Source organism: Artibeus jamaicensis, unplaced genomic scaffold (assembly GCF_021234435.1).
Source record: "Artibeus jamaicensis isolate MK-2021 breed Jamaican fruit bat unplaced genomic scaffold, CSHL_Jam_final contig_515, whole genome shotgun sequence".
Classification (NCBI taxonomy): domain Eukaryota; kingdom Metazoa; phylum Chordata; class Mammalia; order Chiroptera; family Phyllostomidae; genus Artibeus; species Artibeus jamaicensis.
In genome coordinates, this window is record NW_026521869.1 from 92,005 (window position 1) to 107,801 (window position 15,797).

General features: G+C 37.8%; 1 protein-coding gene across 5 annotated transcripts in view; it reads right to left on the reverse strand.

The window, feature by feature from the left end:
* The window catches only part of NRP1 (neuropilin 1), a 199,200-nt gene that overhangs the window by 41,682 nt on the left and 141,721 nt on the right, over positions 1 to 15,797 (reverse strand). For all 5 annotated transcript variants that reach the window (XM_037127401.2, XM_037127405.2, XM_037127404.2 and 2 more), the window contains one exon: positions 5,725 to 6,056. In XM_037127401.2, coding sequence (XP_036983296.2) covers positions 5,725 to 6,056 — 332 coding nt within the window. The remainder of the gene's footprint in view (positions 1 to 5,724; positions 6,057 to 15,797) is intronic.

Sequence of the window (15,797 nt, forward strand, 5' to 3'; positions counted from 1 at the left end):
TAGACTTTCAGAAAGTTCAGGAAGCTCAGAGAGTCCCAAAGAAGTTGGACCCAAAAAGGAACACACCAGGGCACATCATAATTACATTATCCAAGATTAAAGATAAGGAGATAATCTTAAAAGTAGCAAGAGAAAAGGAGAAAGTTATCTACAAAGGGATTCCCATTAGACTATCAGCTGATTTCTCAAAAGAAAACTGACAGGCCACAAAGGGCTGGAAAGAGGTATTCAGAGTCATGAAAGGTAAGGACCTACATGCAAAATTACTCTATCTAGCAAAGCTTATCACTTATAATAGAAGGGCAGATAAAGTGCTTCCCAGATAAGGTCAAGTTAAAGGAGTTTATCATCACCCAGCCTTTATTATATGACATGTTAAAAGGACTTATCTAAGAAAAAGAAGGTCAAAAATATGAACAATAAAATGATAACAAACACAGCTATTAAAGATTAAACATAACTGAACTGAAAACAAAAACAAAAACAAAATAAGCAAACAACTAGAACAGGAATAGAATTACAGAAATGGAGATCACATGGAGGGTTATCATTGGGGGAGTGGGAGGGATAGAGAGGGGAAAAAGGTACAGAGAATAAGTAGCATAAATGGTAGGTAGAAAATAGAGAGGGGGAGGCTAAGAATAGTTTGGGAAATGGAGAAGCCAAAGAAATTGGCTTCCATGGGTGTACTACCCATGGACATGAACTAAAGGGAGAGAATGAGGGTGAGAGGGGATGTGCAGGGCAGAGGGAAATAAAGGGGGGAAGATGGACAACTATAATAGCATAATCAATAAAATATATTTTAAAAATTTTTAAAAAGAAAAACACCAGTTATTAATAAAATCTCCCTTTCAGCAGAAGAGTCTCTCCTCAAGACTCTTAATAGGGTAGAGAAATGGGGCTCATCCTAAAACTTCATAAATGCTTGATATTCTTTTTTTTTAAAGATTTTACTTATTTATTCCTAGAGACAGAGGAAAGGAAAGCAAGAGAGAGGGAGAGAAACATCAATGTATGGTTGCCTCTCATGTGGCCCCCACTGGGGACCTGGCCTGCAACCCAGGCATGTGCCCCAATTGGGAATGGAACTGGAAACCCTTTGACTTGCAGCCTGTGCTCAATCCACTGAGCTACACCAGTCAGGGCTTTCATTCATAAATGAAAAATGGAAAAAGCAATAAAACTACTCTAAGAAGCAACAGATGTTATTTATCAGAAACCAGAGTAATGAGACACATTTTTAAATGATATGCTGATGTGCCTGGAAGAAATGACACTTCTACCACTTCCTGGAGGTGGAGAACTCAGGAAGAGAACTTGCTGCCATTTTTCAGAGCTTATAACAGGCAACACATTTTCAGTAACTACTCCTGTTACAATTCTCTTAAATGAGCAGGTCCTCTAGAAGAAGGGTGAATCTAATTGGTAAAGAAACAGATAGCAAATTTAATGTAGTACAAATGCTGTTTACCCAAGAACTTGTGTTATTCTAATACCTTGAAATTGCTATTTACTTATTCAGTTCCACCATTTGGAGGTATTTGTAGATAAAAGACTTTCTCATCTCATGAAGGTAACAAGAGCCCTGTCTGTTAAGTGATGTTCTGATGCCTGGTTGATCACACCTCTTTGTCAAGTACATTCCTAACTTTAACTCACTGTGACATTTTTCAGGAGTGAGGCTACCCATTACCGGTGCTACTGTTGGATTATTTTATTTTCCTTTTTTACATTGACAGGAAAGTCAAAATCCTTGAGGGAAATCGTAAACAAATAGAGAAACAACTAGACCTGTTTTCTTCTTCAAAAAATGGATAAGCCTTCCTATATCCTTTTTTTCCAACACCATTGTTAATCCAGTCCAGAATGGGAGAAGGGAAGGGAGTTTAGAAAAATCAGGTTGCCTTATCATTGGGAGTGGCCTTTTATATATCAAACATCCTCTGATGTTTACTGATGAAAGGTGTTGTTCTAAGTGCTTAAAATATATTAATTCATTTAATCCTCAAGATAAATCCACCACGTAGATTTTATTATTACATTTGTTTCACAGATAAGCCATAGAAAGATCAAGCAATCTGTCTACAACCATAAGGTACTTATGGTAGAGCCAAGACTCAAACCTAGGCAGTCTGAGATGGTGCCCTTCTCTGCCACACTGTATGATGACTCTGTCCTTAGAAATAATCTAGTCTAATATCATCATTCTAATAGATGAAAACACTGAGGTCCAGGAAATTGAGGTCTTTGCCCAATGCCACACATTTAGTTTCATTAATTTTTCTTTAAATGTATTACATTTTGAGCTACTGAACCTGATAGATCAGGTTGAGTGGATGGCTAGCCTCAGGAGTGGGAACCACACCCAATATGTGAGTCATAAAATAGCCAAAAAAGCTATCATTCAGTGGTGGAAATGTCATGGCAAAACAGAAGACACATGTAAGAGGAGACAGACAAATTGGGTATGTAGTGACATAACCAGGGGTTTTCTGACTCTAGAAGGAAATTAACTGGTCTTTTTCAACTCAGAAAAACCTTCAGGCATCTCAAAATACATAGCTAACATAGAACCACTCGTCTCAATGAATGTTTCCTTCCATTATTTTCAAGAGTAAATTCCCTGTTGGATGGGGTCCTGCACTCTTGAGAGAATTGCAGTTGCTGCCAATAGTTGAGAATCTAACATATACTGTTAGGCCCAGTTAAGTGTAATTAGTAAGATACTAATTATACTTAAGATAGCATTACTACACATGCAACTTCTGTCTCTGTTAACATAGCTTCAACAATCATAGGAGAAAAGCACTTATAGTTATGGAATACCAGATTCTTCTCCTAATTTTAACTTAAGCAAAGAATCAGCACACTGTAAATACACTACAAAAGCTGTTAGTGATGAGCTGGGAAGAATGTTAGCAATGAAGAGACACATGGAACTGGGCTAATTTTGCTAGCATGAGATCATTTATGAAAAATCTTTTTGTCCTTTTAGTAATCATGTTTTAGAAGAAGAGGGCTTTGAGTATTTAAATCTTCTATCTGCTCCTGAAAAGTGTAGTTAATTCAAAGACTTTGATATATTTTGTTCACCATGCACTATGTGAGGGCAGAAAGCAAGGAGAGAACATAGAGGATTTCAAATACATCAAAGTGCTGTTTCATTTCATAAAGTTGTACTTATTTTACTGCTGCATACGATGGCATCCTGAGGTAACCTTCATTTGTAAGTTTAAACATAGCATTTTTTAAAATCCTCACTTGAGGACATTTTTTTGCTGCTTTTAGAGAGGAAGTGAAAGAGTAAAGGAGAGAGAGAAACATCAATATGGTAGAGAAACATTAATTGATTGCCTCTCATATACCCCTGGACTTGGGATTAAACCTTCAAACTAGGTATGTACCCTGCCTGGGACTTGAACATGCAACCCTTTGCCTATGGGATGACACTCCAACTGAGAGCCACATGGGTCAGGGAAATATAGTATGTTTGGGATGCCTTATATAATTTAGAAATATGTGCTGCCTTTAAATTGAAGAAATATGTGCTGCCTTTAAATTACCAGTTTTTTTCATTATTAAGATTTTATTTCTGGGAAAGGGCACTTAGGGATAAGTGATTAGGCTTTATATAAACAATTTCGAAGCTTTCATGGTTTAAAATATTATAGGAAGATAATAGTGATTGACAGAAACATATTTTAGAAATAAAATTGAATACATTCACCCAATCTTGAATGGATATTTTTTAACATTTAAAACTTTGTTGGCTTCTTGTGGAACTCTATAAGCAATGTACTACAAGAGAGTGATTTACAGACAGATGATTGAATAACAAAGGGAAGCATATGGTGTGTCCTATCCAGAGCACATGGTAATTTGTTTTGTTTCTGCATTAGTACCTAATACTGAAGAACATGTCATTGCATACAGTGCTATGAGACAGTAGCTCTAGGAAGTTGTTGATTTGCAGCAACACACTGTGATAAAGTCACAGACTCACTTCTCCTCCAGAGACTGGCTCTTAGGGAAAACTCCAGTTTTCTGTTTATTTCACTTATTCTTTAACCAAAACAAGAGGGGAAGACATAAAAGGGAAAATGAAATGGACACAAAAGAAAGTAGCTGCTCAAAGATGCTAAAAACTCTAGAAATGTTTTAGAAACCATAAGTTAATGAGAGGTGAAATGGGAGAGAAATTCTTACACTTGTGATAGTATCATCCTTCTCAGTGGATGACTTGCAGCTGGTGGGGGATGGGGCAGTTTCTGCAGAGCCCCATGTCTGGACAGACTGGAAGCTGAATGCACTGTCCAATTTTTGTTTTTCTACCTGCAATGCATTTGCTTGAGCCACTATATTAAGCCACCTTCTCACATCCACTTAGAATGAAAGTGAGGACATTATTCCCTCCTGTTACTAGAATCTTCTTTTCACAAAAGGAGTAGGTCCTGGGGCAAGGTGAGATGGAAAGAATGGGACTAAAAAAATCCAATTGTTTTGGGTGTAAGAAGAATCATTATCTTACTACAATTCCCGAGCAACATTTAAACTGACTGCGGTTTGTTACTTATTTTAGTCTCAAACCAGTTTCTGAGCCACCCAACATACTGCCTTCCTAGTTCACACTGTGTGCTCAGAAAAGGCAAATAAATTCAATAATCACCATAAGTAAAGCATAACCACTAAAGAACATCCATTTGGTTAAGAAGTATTATATCATGTGTTCTGGTGAATTTTGGAACATTTTAATATTGAGATTCCCTTCTCTTTTCACTGGATCAAGAGCCAACTGCACTTTAAAAGGTTCCAGTGCATTAAAAAAAATACAATAGTCAAAGGTAGAAACAATCATGTCCATCAGTGAATGAACAGATAAGCATAATGTGGTCTATACAGACAATGAAATATTAGCCTTAAAAAAAAAGAAAATTCTGACAACATGAATAAACCTCGAAGACATTATACTAAATGAAATAAGCTAGTCACAAAAGGATGAATAAAGAATTAGGCAAAAGTAGGTTTAAAGTTGTTCATGTGGAAAATACCACAATAATTAATAAATAATAATACAAGAATAAAGTCAGTTTTGCATACTTACAACTGTAAAACTACTTTTACCCTACCTTGTGTTGTACGATTCCACCTACATGAAGTGTCTAGGAGTCAAATTCATAGACTAAAAGTAGAATGGTGGTTTTCAGGGACTGGGGAAGATAATAAACACTACTGTATTATACGCCTAAAAAGGGTAAGATGGTAAATTTTATGTTAGGTGTGGTTGGCCATAATCAAAAAAATTTTAAAAATACACTTAAAGGAGGGAGGGTAACAGAAAGGGAGGGGAAGGGACTGACTGATACTCATAAATTATAATCTGCTGAGAGATTCTGAGTTCTTGCCCGGTAGCTGCTATCAGCCCCAATTCTCACCCTCATGACTGCTCTGTCTGCTGTTTGTGTCCAGCTATTTGCCAATCCTAAGGGAAAGAAAGCTGACCAGCAACACAGTTCTTTTCCAGCAACACATGTTTTTCTCAGATCTCACTTCCTGTACCCCAATCCTGTCTGCCCTAGAATTGGGGATCACTGATCTCAGGGCTAAAAGGAAATAAGAAGCCTTGCTTCCTTAGGAAAACGCTGGATGTTCTTCAACTAAGTCAAGAACATGAGGGAGGACTTCCTCCTGACAGTCCCTTTGCTCCCTGTCCCTGGATCTTACCTTAGCCTTGCGCTTGCTGTCATCCATAATCATTTTCCAGTCTGAGCCATTGTTGCTGTACCCAATCTTGAACTTCCTCATGGACACCTTGTTTTCCCTGTGCTTCCCCCCTTGAATAATGATGCCCCTCACAATCTTCTCCTCCTCCAGGTCCACTTGGAGCCACTCATTTATATACGGATGAGGTGCGGGTGGAAGTACCCAGCCAGAGCGACTGGTCACAAGGCGAATATTTTCAGGCATCCAGTTCCTGTCCCCTTGGTTTGATGCTGTAATCTGGGAGTCAGAAATAAGTCCAGACACCATGCCCAACATTCCAGAGCAAGGATAATCTAGAGGTAATATAAAATAGATAATGCAAAATGATTTTTCTAGAAGTTTCCTTGCTTAGAAAGAACATGAATCAAAACATTTTTTGTACTCATGCCTATAAATGTTTAAATATCTGGATCTTTTGACATTAAACTCTCCTCCTTACACTACATTAGGATAAAAAAAATCTTCAATAAGAACATACATTTCCCTCCTTTTTGAGTTTTTCCAAGACAGTTAACAACATCATAGATCTTTTTATACCTTTTACAGCAGCCCAAGTAGCTTCTGAGTATGAGTATCAATCACCGATTCATTGATTACTGGCTCAAAAACAAAAATGTTTAACACTTCAATTATTCTCCTTTCAAAATTCCACATCACCAGCAAGGACATGCAGAAGAATAAAACCCCATTTTTCTTGGAAACAACTCAATTCTATATAATACAATCAAAAGTTAGCTTTAAAAATGTACCCATCTTAGGAGATATATGTTTCATACAATTAAACTATGTCCATGTAATCAGCTGAACCTTAAGAATTAATTACTGAGATATTTTCCACATGAACTGCTGTACAGTCCAGATCATGTCATTTCTTTATGCACACATTCCATGCCTGCTCACATAGTATTATGTACTTACTTCCTACCGAGAATGCCAAGCCTTCCACAGAATGTCCTTGAAAGGCCTCTCCTCATTTGCCTCTTGAAGATTCTAGAGGCAACTGAATTGAAGGACTTCTTCACTGTGGGTGAGAGGGTGGGGAGGCTTTCTTTCTTTCTGTTCCCTTCGTCTGACCCTTCCTACTGTCTGAGCCACTTAAATTCTTAATCCATTTTCAAATGCCATGGCATTTATCCTCATCTCCCACCTGTGGGTGGCTTTCTTTTCCAAAGGTTTTTTCATATATCGATGGCCAGATTCAATTCCTTGGATGACTGCTATTTGCCTCCCCACATTATAAGTTCTCTGAATCCATGAACCAAGTCATATTTAAAAATGTTCTATGACTGCCTGTGTCCTGCTTTATTAATATATTTGCTCAACAAGTATTTATTGAGTGAATAAACTAATTCACACATTAAAAGTCAGCTGCCCATTTCCGAAGCACCTTTTCTTGGCTGAGATCTGAAAACTAACAATAAATTCAATGGGGATTAAGAAAAGATTTATAAAAACTATTTTACTAGGGGATTATGAAATTAAATTGCTAAAAATAGAAATCACATTTTTGATCAGTGTAGTCACACCTGCCTGATTCAAAACCAGCTTTTGTAAAGAAAAATGTTTAGCTGGTAATGAGGAACAGATGTTACCATCTGAAGAAAAACACAATTAACTTGAATATTGAAAGAAGAGCAGAGCCTTTATCAGATTAGTGCCCTTTCTCTAATGCAGAGCTGGCCAGGGCATAGCTGACAATCCACAAACCTAGTGAGACCCAAACCCCACCCAGCCAATGTGTTTACAGGGCACACTCTGCCATTCCTCCTATATGTCTGCCTCACCCAAAAAAGAGAAATAAAGAGGAAACTGGATTTGCCTTTGGCTAAAAACCATGAGATTCTTTCAGCAATGATTGGAAGGAAATATACACTAGCAATTCAAGCTATACATGTGATGCTAGGATTGAACTCCACTCTTCAGAGTAGCAGGCTGGTTCAGATGCTCTTCAGTCTGGCTACATATCAAATCCTTTGGAAATAGTGTTGCCAGAGTTAGCAAACAAGGTCTCAGACAAAAACAACAAAACAAGAAACAGGATACCAACCTAAATTAGAATTTCAGACAAACAAAGAATAATTTTTTAGTATAAATATGTCCCAAATATTGCATGGGGCATACTTATATGAAAAAATCTTTTGTCACTTATCTGTATAAGATTTAATTGGACATTTTATATTTTACCTGGTAACACAGTTTGCAAAGCTTAAAACCCATCCTAGACGGAAAGGAGAGATGAGTTCCGTGACGGTGGATTAAGGTGATTGCTTTCACTTATATTATTTTACAATAAAATCTCTGTACTTTAGTGGGAAAACAGATGTACTGATAAGTCAAATACTCAGTCAACCAAATCTGAAAAAATGTAGCTGCATTTGATGGAAGAACCTGAATGAGCATAATTTAATCTTCCTTTGATAACTCTGAAAGTGCCTTTGGATGCTTTGGTGCCTGATAATCATCACTGAGAACTTTTGATTAACATAGGAACATACTAATGTGTACAGAAACACTAGTTAATACATATCTGGTTAACAAATATGAGTTAACAGAATTTGTAGTATGCACTCATACATTAAGCAGTAACACTCTAAGATAATTTTACCAATTTCCACCTTTTCCAAAATGATATAGCCTGCTTTGTCAATCCCCTATAAAGTAGAATGGTTTGCTACAATCTTGTTTATATCTTAATATGATGACACATCATTGTATGCTCTGGACTTTCCAGGAGTACAAATTTTCTGAACACAACAGTTACGCTAAAACTTGGGCCTCTGGAGACTTTGGAAGTCAAGGTGATGTATTCATGTGGTCACTACTTTTAATTCAAAAGTTTTTTTTTTAAATCCAGATTGAGTTAGACCTGCCTCCTCAAGAAAAGAGGGTTAAATTTTGAGATCTATCACTTGTATCTCAGATGCCATGGATAAAACTGCAATTCATTCATTCACTCATTCATTTAAAAATTAGCACATGGAGCACTTCCAATATTTCAAGCATATAGGACACAACTGAAAATCAGTCCAGAGGGATGTGTTCTCCTTTCATTAGTCTCCACTAGAAGGGGACCATGACCTCTAAAGGAAAATTTTCTGCTTCTTGTACCAAGACAAAAACACTGATATTGTTTCACTAGAGTTTCTGTTGCTGGAGCTTATTGTAGGTTCAATTTATTGAGTACCATGTACTGTTTAATGTACTAGGTGCCATTTAGTAAGAACTTATTCTAAACCAGGTGTGTTATATACATTCTTTCACTGAATCCTTGTTATACCTGAATTAACATTAATCTTACTGACCAGAAAATGAAGAGCAAAGGGACTAAATATCTTGCCCATGGTCACACATTCACTAAGTGGATAGTACAGAGCCAAGCGTGGAGGGCTATGTGCCTTCTGTCCATGTGACCAGCATTATAACATGCTAGCCTCTACAAAAACCTGCCTCAACCAATTATTTGGAGATTGTAGCTCTCTTACTAGAGAAAAAATATCTAAAATGAAGTAGGGTTCATAAATAGCAGAGTAGCCTTATGAGCCTAAATGCAGTTCTGATTTGCAGAGGCCACACTCAACAGTTGTGAAATAGACTGCATGCAAAGACAGAGTGTGCTGATACGGACACCTATGTTTAAATAACTAGGTCATCTATATTTGATTGATTATGCTATTACAGTTGTTCCACTTCTTTCTCTTTTTATTGCCCTCAACCCTGCACCCATCCTCCAACCGCATCACCCCTGCCCCACTCCCATCGCCACCTTAGTTCAGGTCAATGAGTCCTACAGGTAAGTTCTTTGGCTTCTCCACTTCTTTTATTTTTATTATTAATTTATTTAATTGTTGTTTAAGTACAGTTTTCTGTCTTTTACTCCCATCCCAGCCCACCCCCTCAGTGCTCCCTACCTCCCTGCCATTTTCACCCCCCCTTAGTTTTTGTCCATGTGTCCTTTATACTAGTTCCTGAAAATCCCTCTCCTTTTCCCCTGAAATTCCCACCCCTCTCTACTCTAGTTACTGTCAGCCTGTTCTCTATTTCAGTGTCTTTGGGTGTATTTTGCTTGCTTGTTTGTATTGTTGTTTAGATTCCTGTTAAAGGTGAGATCATATGGTATTTGTCTTTCACTGCCTAGCTTATATCACTCAGCATAGTGCTTTCCAGTTCCATCCATGCTATTGCAAAGGGCAGGAGCTCCTTCTTTCTTTTTGCTGCATAGAATTTTACTGTGTAAATGTACCATAGTTTTTGGATCCATTCATTTACTTATGGGCACCTAGGTTGCTTCCAGCACTTGGCTATTGTAAATTGTGCTGCTATGAACATTGGGATGCATAAGTTCTTTTGGATTGCTGTTTCAGGGTTCTTAGGATATAAACCTAGCAGTGGAATTCCTGGGTCAAAAGGCAGATTCATTTTCAGTTTTCTTAGAAAATTCCATACTGTTTTCCATAGTGGTTGTATCTGTCTGCAATCCCACCAAGAGTGCACTACGGTCCCTTTTTCTCCACAACCTCTCCAACATTTGTTGTTTGTTGCTTTGTTTATGATGGGCATTCTGACGGATGTAAAGTGGTATCTCATTGTGGTTTTAATTTCCATCTCTCTGATAGCTAGTGATATTGAGCATCTTTTCATGTGACTCTGGATCCTCTGTATGTCCTCCTTGGAGAAGTGTCTGTTCAAGTCCTTTGCCCACTTTTTAATTGGGTTGCCTGTCTTCTTAGAGTGGAGTTCTGTAAGTTCCTTGTATATTTTGGAGATTAAACCCAGTGTCTGAGGTATCATTGGCAAATATGTTTTCCCATACAGTTCATTCTCTTTTTATTTTAATACTGTTTTTTTTTAGCCATGCAGCAGCTTTTTATTTTGATGAGATCCCATTCATTTATTCTTCCTTTATGTCCCTTGCTCTAGGGGACATATCAGTAAAACTGTTGCTGTGTGAAATATCTGAGATTTTCCTGCCAGTGTTTTCCTCTAGGACTTTAATGGTGTCAAGGCTTATATTTAAGTCTTTCATTCACCTTGAATTTATTTTGGTGTATGGTGTAAGTTGGTGCTCAAATTTCATTTTTTTGCACATAGCTGTCCAGTTCTCCCAACACCATTTGTTGAACAGGCTATTTTTACTCCATTTTATGTTGCTGCCCATTTTGTTGAATATTCATTCACCATAGAGACTTGAGTTTATTTCTGGACTCTCTGTTCTGTTCCATTGGTCTATGTGCCCATTTTTATGCCAGTATCAGGCTGTCTTGATCACACTGGCCTTGTAATACAGCCTGGTATCTGGTATTGCAATCCCTCCCACTTTGGTCTTCTTTCTCAAAATTGCAGCAGCTATTTGGGGACGTTTATGGTTCCATATAAATTTTTGAAGTGTTTGTTCTATGTCTGTGAAATATGCCCTTGGTATTTTAATAGGTATTGCATTGAATCTGTACATTGCTTTGGGTAGTATGAACATTTTGATGATGTTAATTCTTTCAATCCATGAACATGGTATGTTTTCCATTTGTTCGTGTCTCCCTTGATTTCTTTCTTCAGTCTTGTGTACTTTTCTGCATATAGGTCTTTTACCTCCTTGGTTAGGTTTATTCCTAGGTATTTTATTTTTCTCTTTGCTGTATTGAATGGGATATTTTTTTCTTATTTTTGCTTCTATTGCTTCATTGTTGATGTACAAAAATGCCTTTGATTTATTTTTTAAATATTTTATTTATTCATTTCAGAGAGATGGAGAAGGGAGGGAGAAACAGAGGGAGTGAAACATCACTGTATGGTTTCCTTTAGTACACCCCATCCTGGGGATATGGCCTGCAACCCAGGCATGTGCCCTGATTGGGGATCAAACTTGTGATGCTTTGGTTCACAGGCCTGCACTCAATCCACTGAGCTACAACAGCCAGGGCCTGATTTCTGAATACTGACTTTTTATCCCCCTGTTTTGCCAAATTCATTTATTAGGTAGAGCAGTTTCTGGTTGGAGTCTATAGGATTTTCCATGTACACTATCATGTCATCTGCAAACAGTGACAGTTTTGTTTCCTCCTTTCTGATTTGGATGCCTTTTATTTCCTTTTCTTGTCTGATCACTGTGGCTAAAACTTCCCATACTATATTGAGTAGAAGTGGTGAAAGTGGACAACCTTGTCTTGTTCCTGATCTTAGTGGAAAAAAATTTTAGTTTTTGCCCATTGAGTATGATGTTGGCTGCAGGTCTCTCATATATGGCCTTTATTATGTTGAGGAATGCTCCCTTTATTTCCACTTTGCTGAGTGTTTTTATCATAAATGGGTGCTGTACCTTGTCAAATGCTTTTATCGCATTTATTGCTATGATCATGTGATTTTTGTCTTTGCTTTGTTTATGCGATGTATTATATTTGCTGATTTTTGAATATTGAACCATCCTTGCATTCCTGGATGAATCCCATTTGGTCATGGTGTATGATATTTGTAATGTATTGTTGAATGCGGTTTGCCAACATTTTGTTGAGGATTATAGCATCTATGTTCATCAGTGGTATTGACCTGAAGATATCTTTTTTGTTGTGTCTTTATCTGGTTTTAGGATTAGGATGAATCTGGCTTCATCAAAAAAGTTTGTGAGTCTTCCATCACTTTGGATTTTTTTGGAATAATCTGTGGAGGATAGGGGCTAGCTCTTCCTTAAATGCTTTGTAGAATTCTCCTGTGAAACCATCTGGTCCAGGGCTTTTGTGTGTCGGGATTTTTAGCTGTTGTTGCTACTGCTTCAATTTCATCTGGTGTTATCTGTCTGTTCAGGCATACTGCTTCTTCTTCATTGAGTTTTGGAAGATTATATTTTCCTAGAAATTTGTCCATTTCACCTAGGCTTTCAAATTTCTTCGCATGCAGTTCTTCACAGTAATTTCTTACAGTGCTTTGTATTTCTGTGGTGTCAGTTGTAATCTCTCCTCTTTCATTTCTGATTGTGTTTATTTGTGTCCTCTCTCTTTTTTTTCTTGATGAGCCTGCTTAAAGGCTTGTTGCTTTTGTTTATCTTTTCAAAGAACCAGCTCCTGGATTCATTGATCCTTAGAATTGTGCTTTTGGTCTCTATGTCATTTAATTTTGCTCTGATCTTGGTTATTTCCTTCCTCCTACTTGCTCTGGGCTGTCTTTGTTGTTCCTCAAGTTCTTGTAGGTGTAGGGTTAAGTTGTTTGTTTGAAATGTTTCTATCTTTTTTAGGTAGGCCTGTATTGCTATGAACTTCCCTCTCAGGACTGCCTTTGCTGTGTCCCATAAATTTTGAGTTGCTGTGAGTTCATTTTTGTTTGTTTCCAGAAAGTTCATTTCTTCCCCCATTTCATTCTTTTTTAAAATATTTTTATTTGTTTTTAGAGAGAAGGGAATGAAAGAAGAAAGAGTGGGAGAGAAACATCAATGTGTGGTTGCCTCTCATGTGTCCCTTACTGGGAACCTGGCCTGCAACCCAGGCATGTGCCCTGACTGGGAATCAAACCAGCAACCCTTTGCTTCACAGGCCCATGCTCAATCCACTGAGCCACAGCAGCCAGGGCCCCAATTTCATTCTTGATCCATTCATTGTTTAATAGCATGCTATTCAATCTCCATGATTTTGAGTGTTTTGGATTTTTTCCCTTGGGGTCAGTTTCTAGTTTCAGTCCCTTGTGGTCGGAGAAAATGTTTGGTATGTTTTCAATTTTGTTGAATTTGTTGAGGCTTGTTATGTGTCCTATCATGTGGTCTATCTTTGAAAATGTTCCTTGCTCATTTGAAAAGAATGTGTATTTAGCTTCTTTGGGATGAAGGGCTCTCTTTCTATATATCAGTTAAGTCCATTTCATCTCTAGGGCGTTGTCCAGTGCCACAATACCTTCATTGATATTTTGTTTGGAAGATCTGTCTGTTTTTGACAGTGAAGTGTTAAAACCCCCTACTATAATTGTGTTGCTGTCAATATATTTCTTGAAGTCCTCTAAGATTTTCTTGATATATTTGGGTACTCCTACATCTGGTGCATATATATTTATAATGTTTATGTCTTCTTGGTGTATTCTTCCCTTGAGTATTATGAAGTGACCTTCTGGGTCTCTCTTTATGGCCCTTGTTTTGAAGTCTATTTTGTCTGATATGAGTGTTGCTACCCCAGCTTTCCTGTCTGTTTGCTTGGAAAGTTTGTTTCCAGCCCTTCACTTTTAGTCTATGTAGGTCTTTTGCCCTGAGGTCGGTCTCTTATAAGCAGCATATATGTGGGTCATGCTTTGTTATCCATTCAGCTATTCTATGTCTTTTGATTGGGGCATTTAATCCATTTACATTTAAGGCTATTATTGTTAGGTGCTTATTCATTGACATTTTTTACCTGTGTTCCTCTCTGTCTCTCTCTTTTCCTTTCTTTCTTTAAAGCAGTCCTTTTAGTATTCCTTGTAGGGCTGGTTTGGTGGAGGCATATTCTTTTAGAGTTCTTTTGTCTTAGAAGCTCTTTGTTTGGCCTTCTATCTTGATTGAGAGCCTTGCTGGGTAAAGTAGCCTTGTTTGCAGGCCTCTGTTTCTCATTGCTTGGAATATTTCTTGCTATTCTTTCCTTTCTTGGTGCGTTTCCATTGAGAAGTTAGCAGCTATCCTTATTGGGGCTCCCTTGTATGTTACTTCCTTTTTTTTTCTAGCTGCCTTTAAGGTTCTCTCTTTGTCTTGGAATTTTTCCATTTTAGTTATGATGTGTTTTGAAGTGGGCCTCCTTGGGTTCCTCTTGATTGGGACTCTGTGTGTTTCCTGGATTTGTGTGACTTTTTCTCTCATCGAATTAGGGAAGTTTTCCCTTATTACTTTTCAAATAGGTTTTCTATCCTTTGCTTTTCTTCTTCTCCTTCTGGTATCCCTATTATTCGGATATTATTATGTTTCATATTGTCTTGCATTTCTTTTGGTCCCTCTTCATTATTTCTGAGCCTCTTTTCCTTTTTTTGCTCTTTCTGGGTGTTCTTTTTTTTCTACTTTGTCCTCCAACTCACTGATTTGATCTTCTGCTTCATCGATCCTGCTCTTGATTTCTTCCACTGTGTTCTTCAGTTCAGAAATTGTATTCTTCATTTCCTCTTGGCCCTTGTTGATAGTTTTTATTTCTTTTTTCATGTTGATATAGTTTTTAGTGAGTTCATTGTAGCTCCCCTGTAGTTTCTGGTCGCTCATTGTGAGCTCTTTCAACTTCCTGATAACCAGTGCTTTGAATTCAATATCTGATAGGTGACTTGCCTCTATTTCATCTAGCATTCTTTATGAGACTTCCTCCTTTCCTTTCATTTGGGGATTGTTTGTTTGTCTTTCCATTGTTTGTGAGACTCTTCTTGTTAGCTTCAGCTTCTTAAATTGCTTTGTTCTGGCTTCCTGGGTTTATAGTGTGAACTTCTGTCGTATAATACCTGTACGATTCAGCTGTGCAGTCTCCTTGATCTCCCAAGCTCACTGGTCTTGGGCTGTTCTTAAGTTGCCTTTGTGTTTGCCTTTTGTTTTCAGTTGTTTCTGGTTCTTTCTTTTGTGGGCCCTTCCGACCAGTTGGTTAACTGATGGTCAGTCTGTCCACCACCTCCTGTAGTTTGTTGTGCTGGTGAGGGCAGGTTGTGTTGAAGTTGGTTCTTCCGTGTGTAAAACATTTTGAGGATTCTCTTTTGCTCTTGTTCAGTTGTTTGTTCTGGGTAGTTTCTCCACTATTTAGTTGTATTTTCAGATAGGTCCTAGATTGAGGTTAGTGTGGTTTCCACTCCCTCCTTCACCTTCTTTTGTTGTTATCTGTTGGGAGTTCCTTTGTTGTTTGGTTTCCTTTTCCAGTGTGTATCATGGTGTTCACCGCTTCCACCCACTCTCTTTTTTGTGGTCATTTGGAGTGGAAGGAAAAATGGTTTATGGCAGCAGGAGAGTATTCTATGATGGTTGTAGTAGAACCCAGTACAAAAGAGATAGGAGATCTTTAGGCTATGTATGGTGTTAACCATAATCTTCAACCCAACTAGCCACTTTTAAGAAAGGATGGACAGAAGATAAG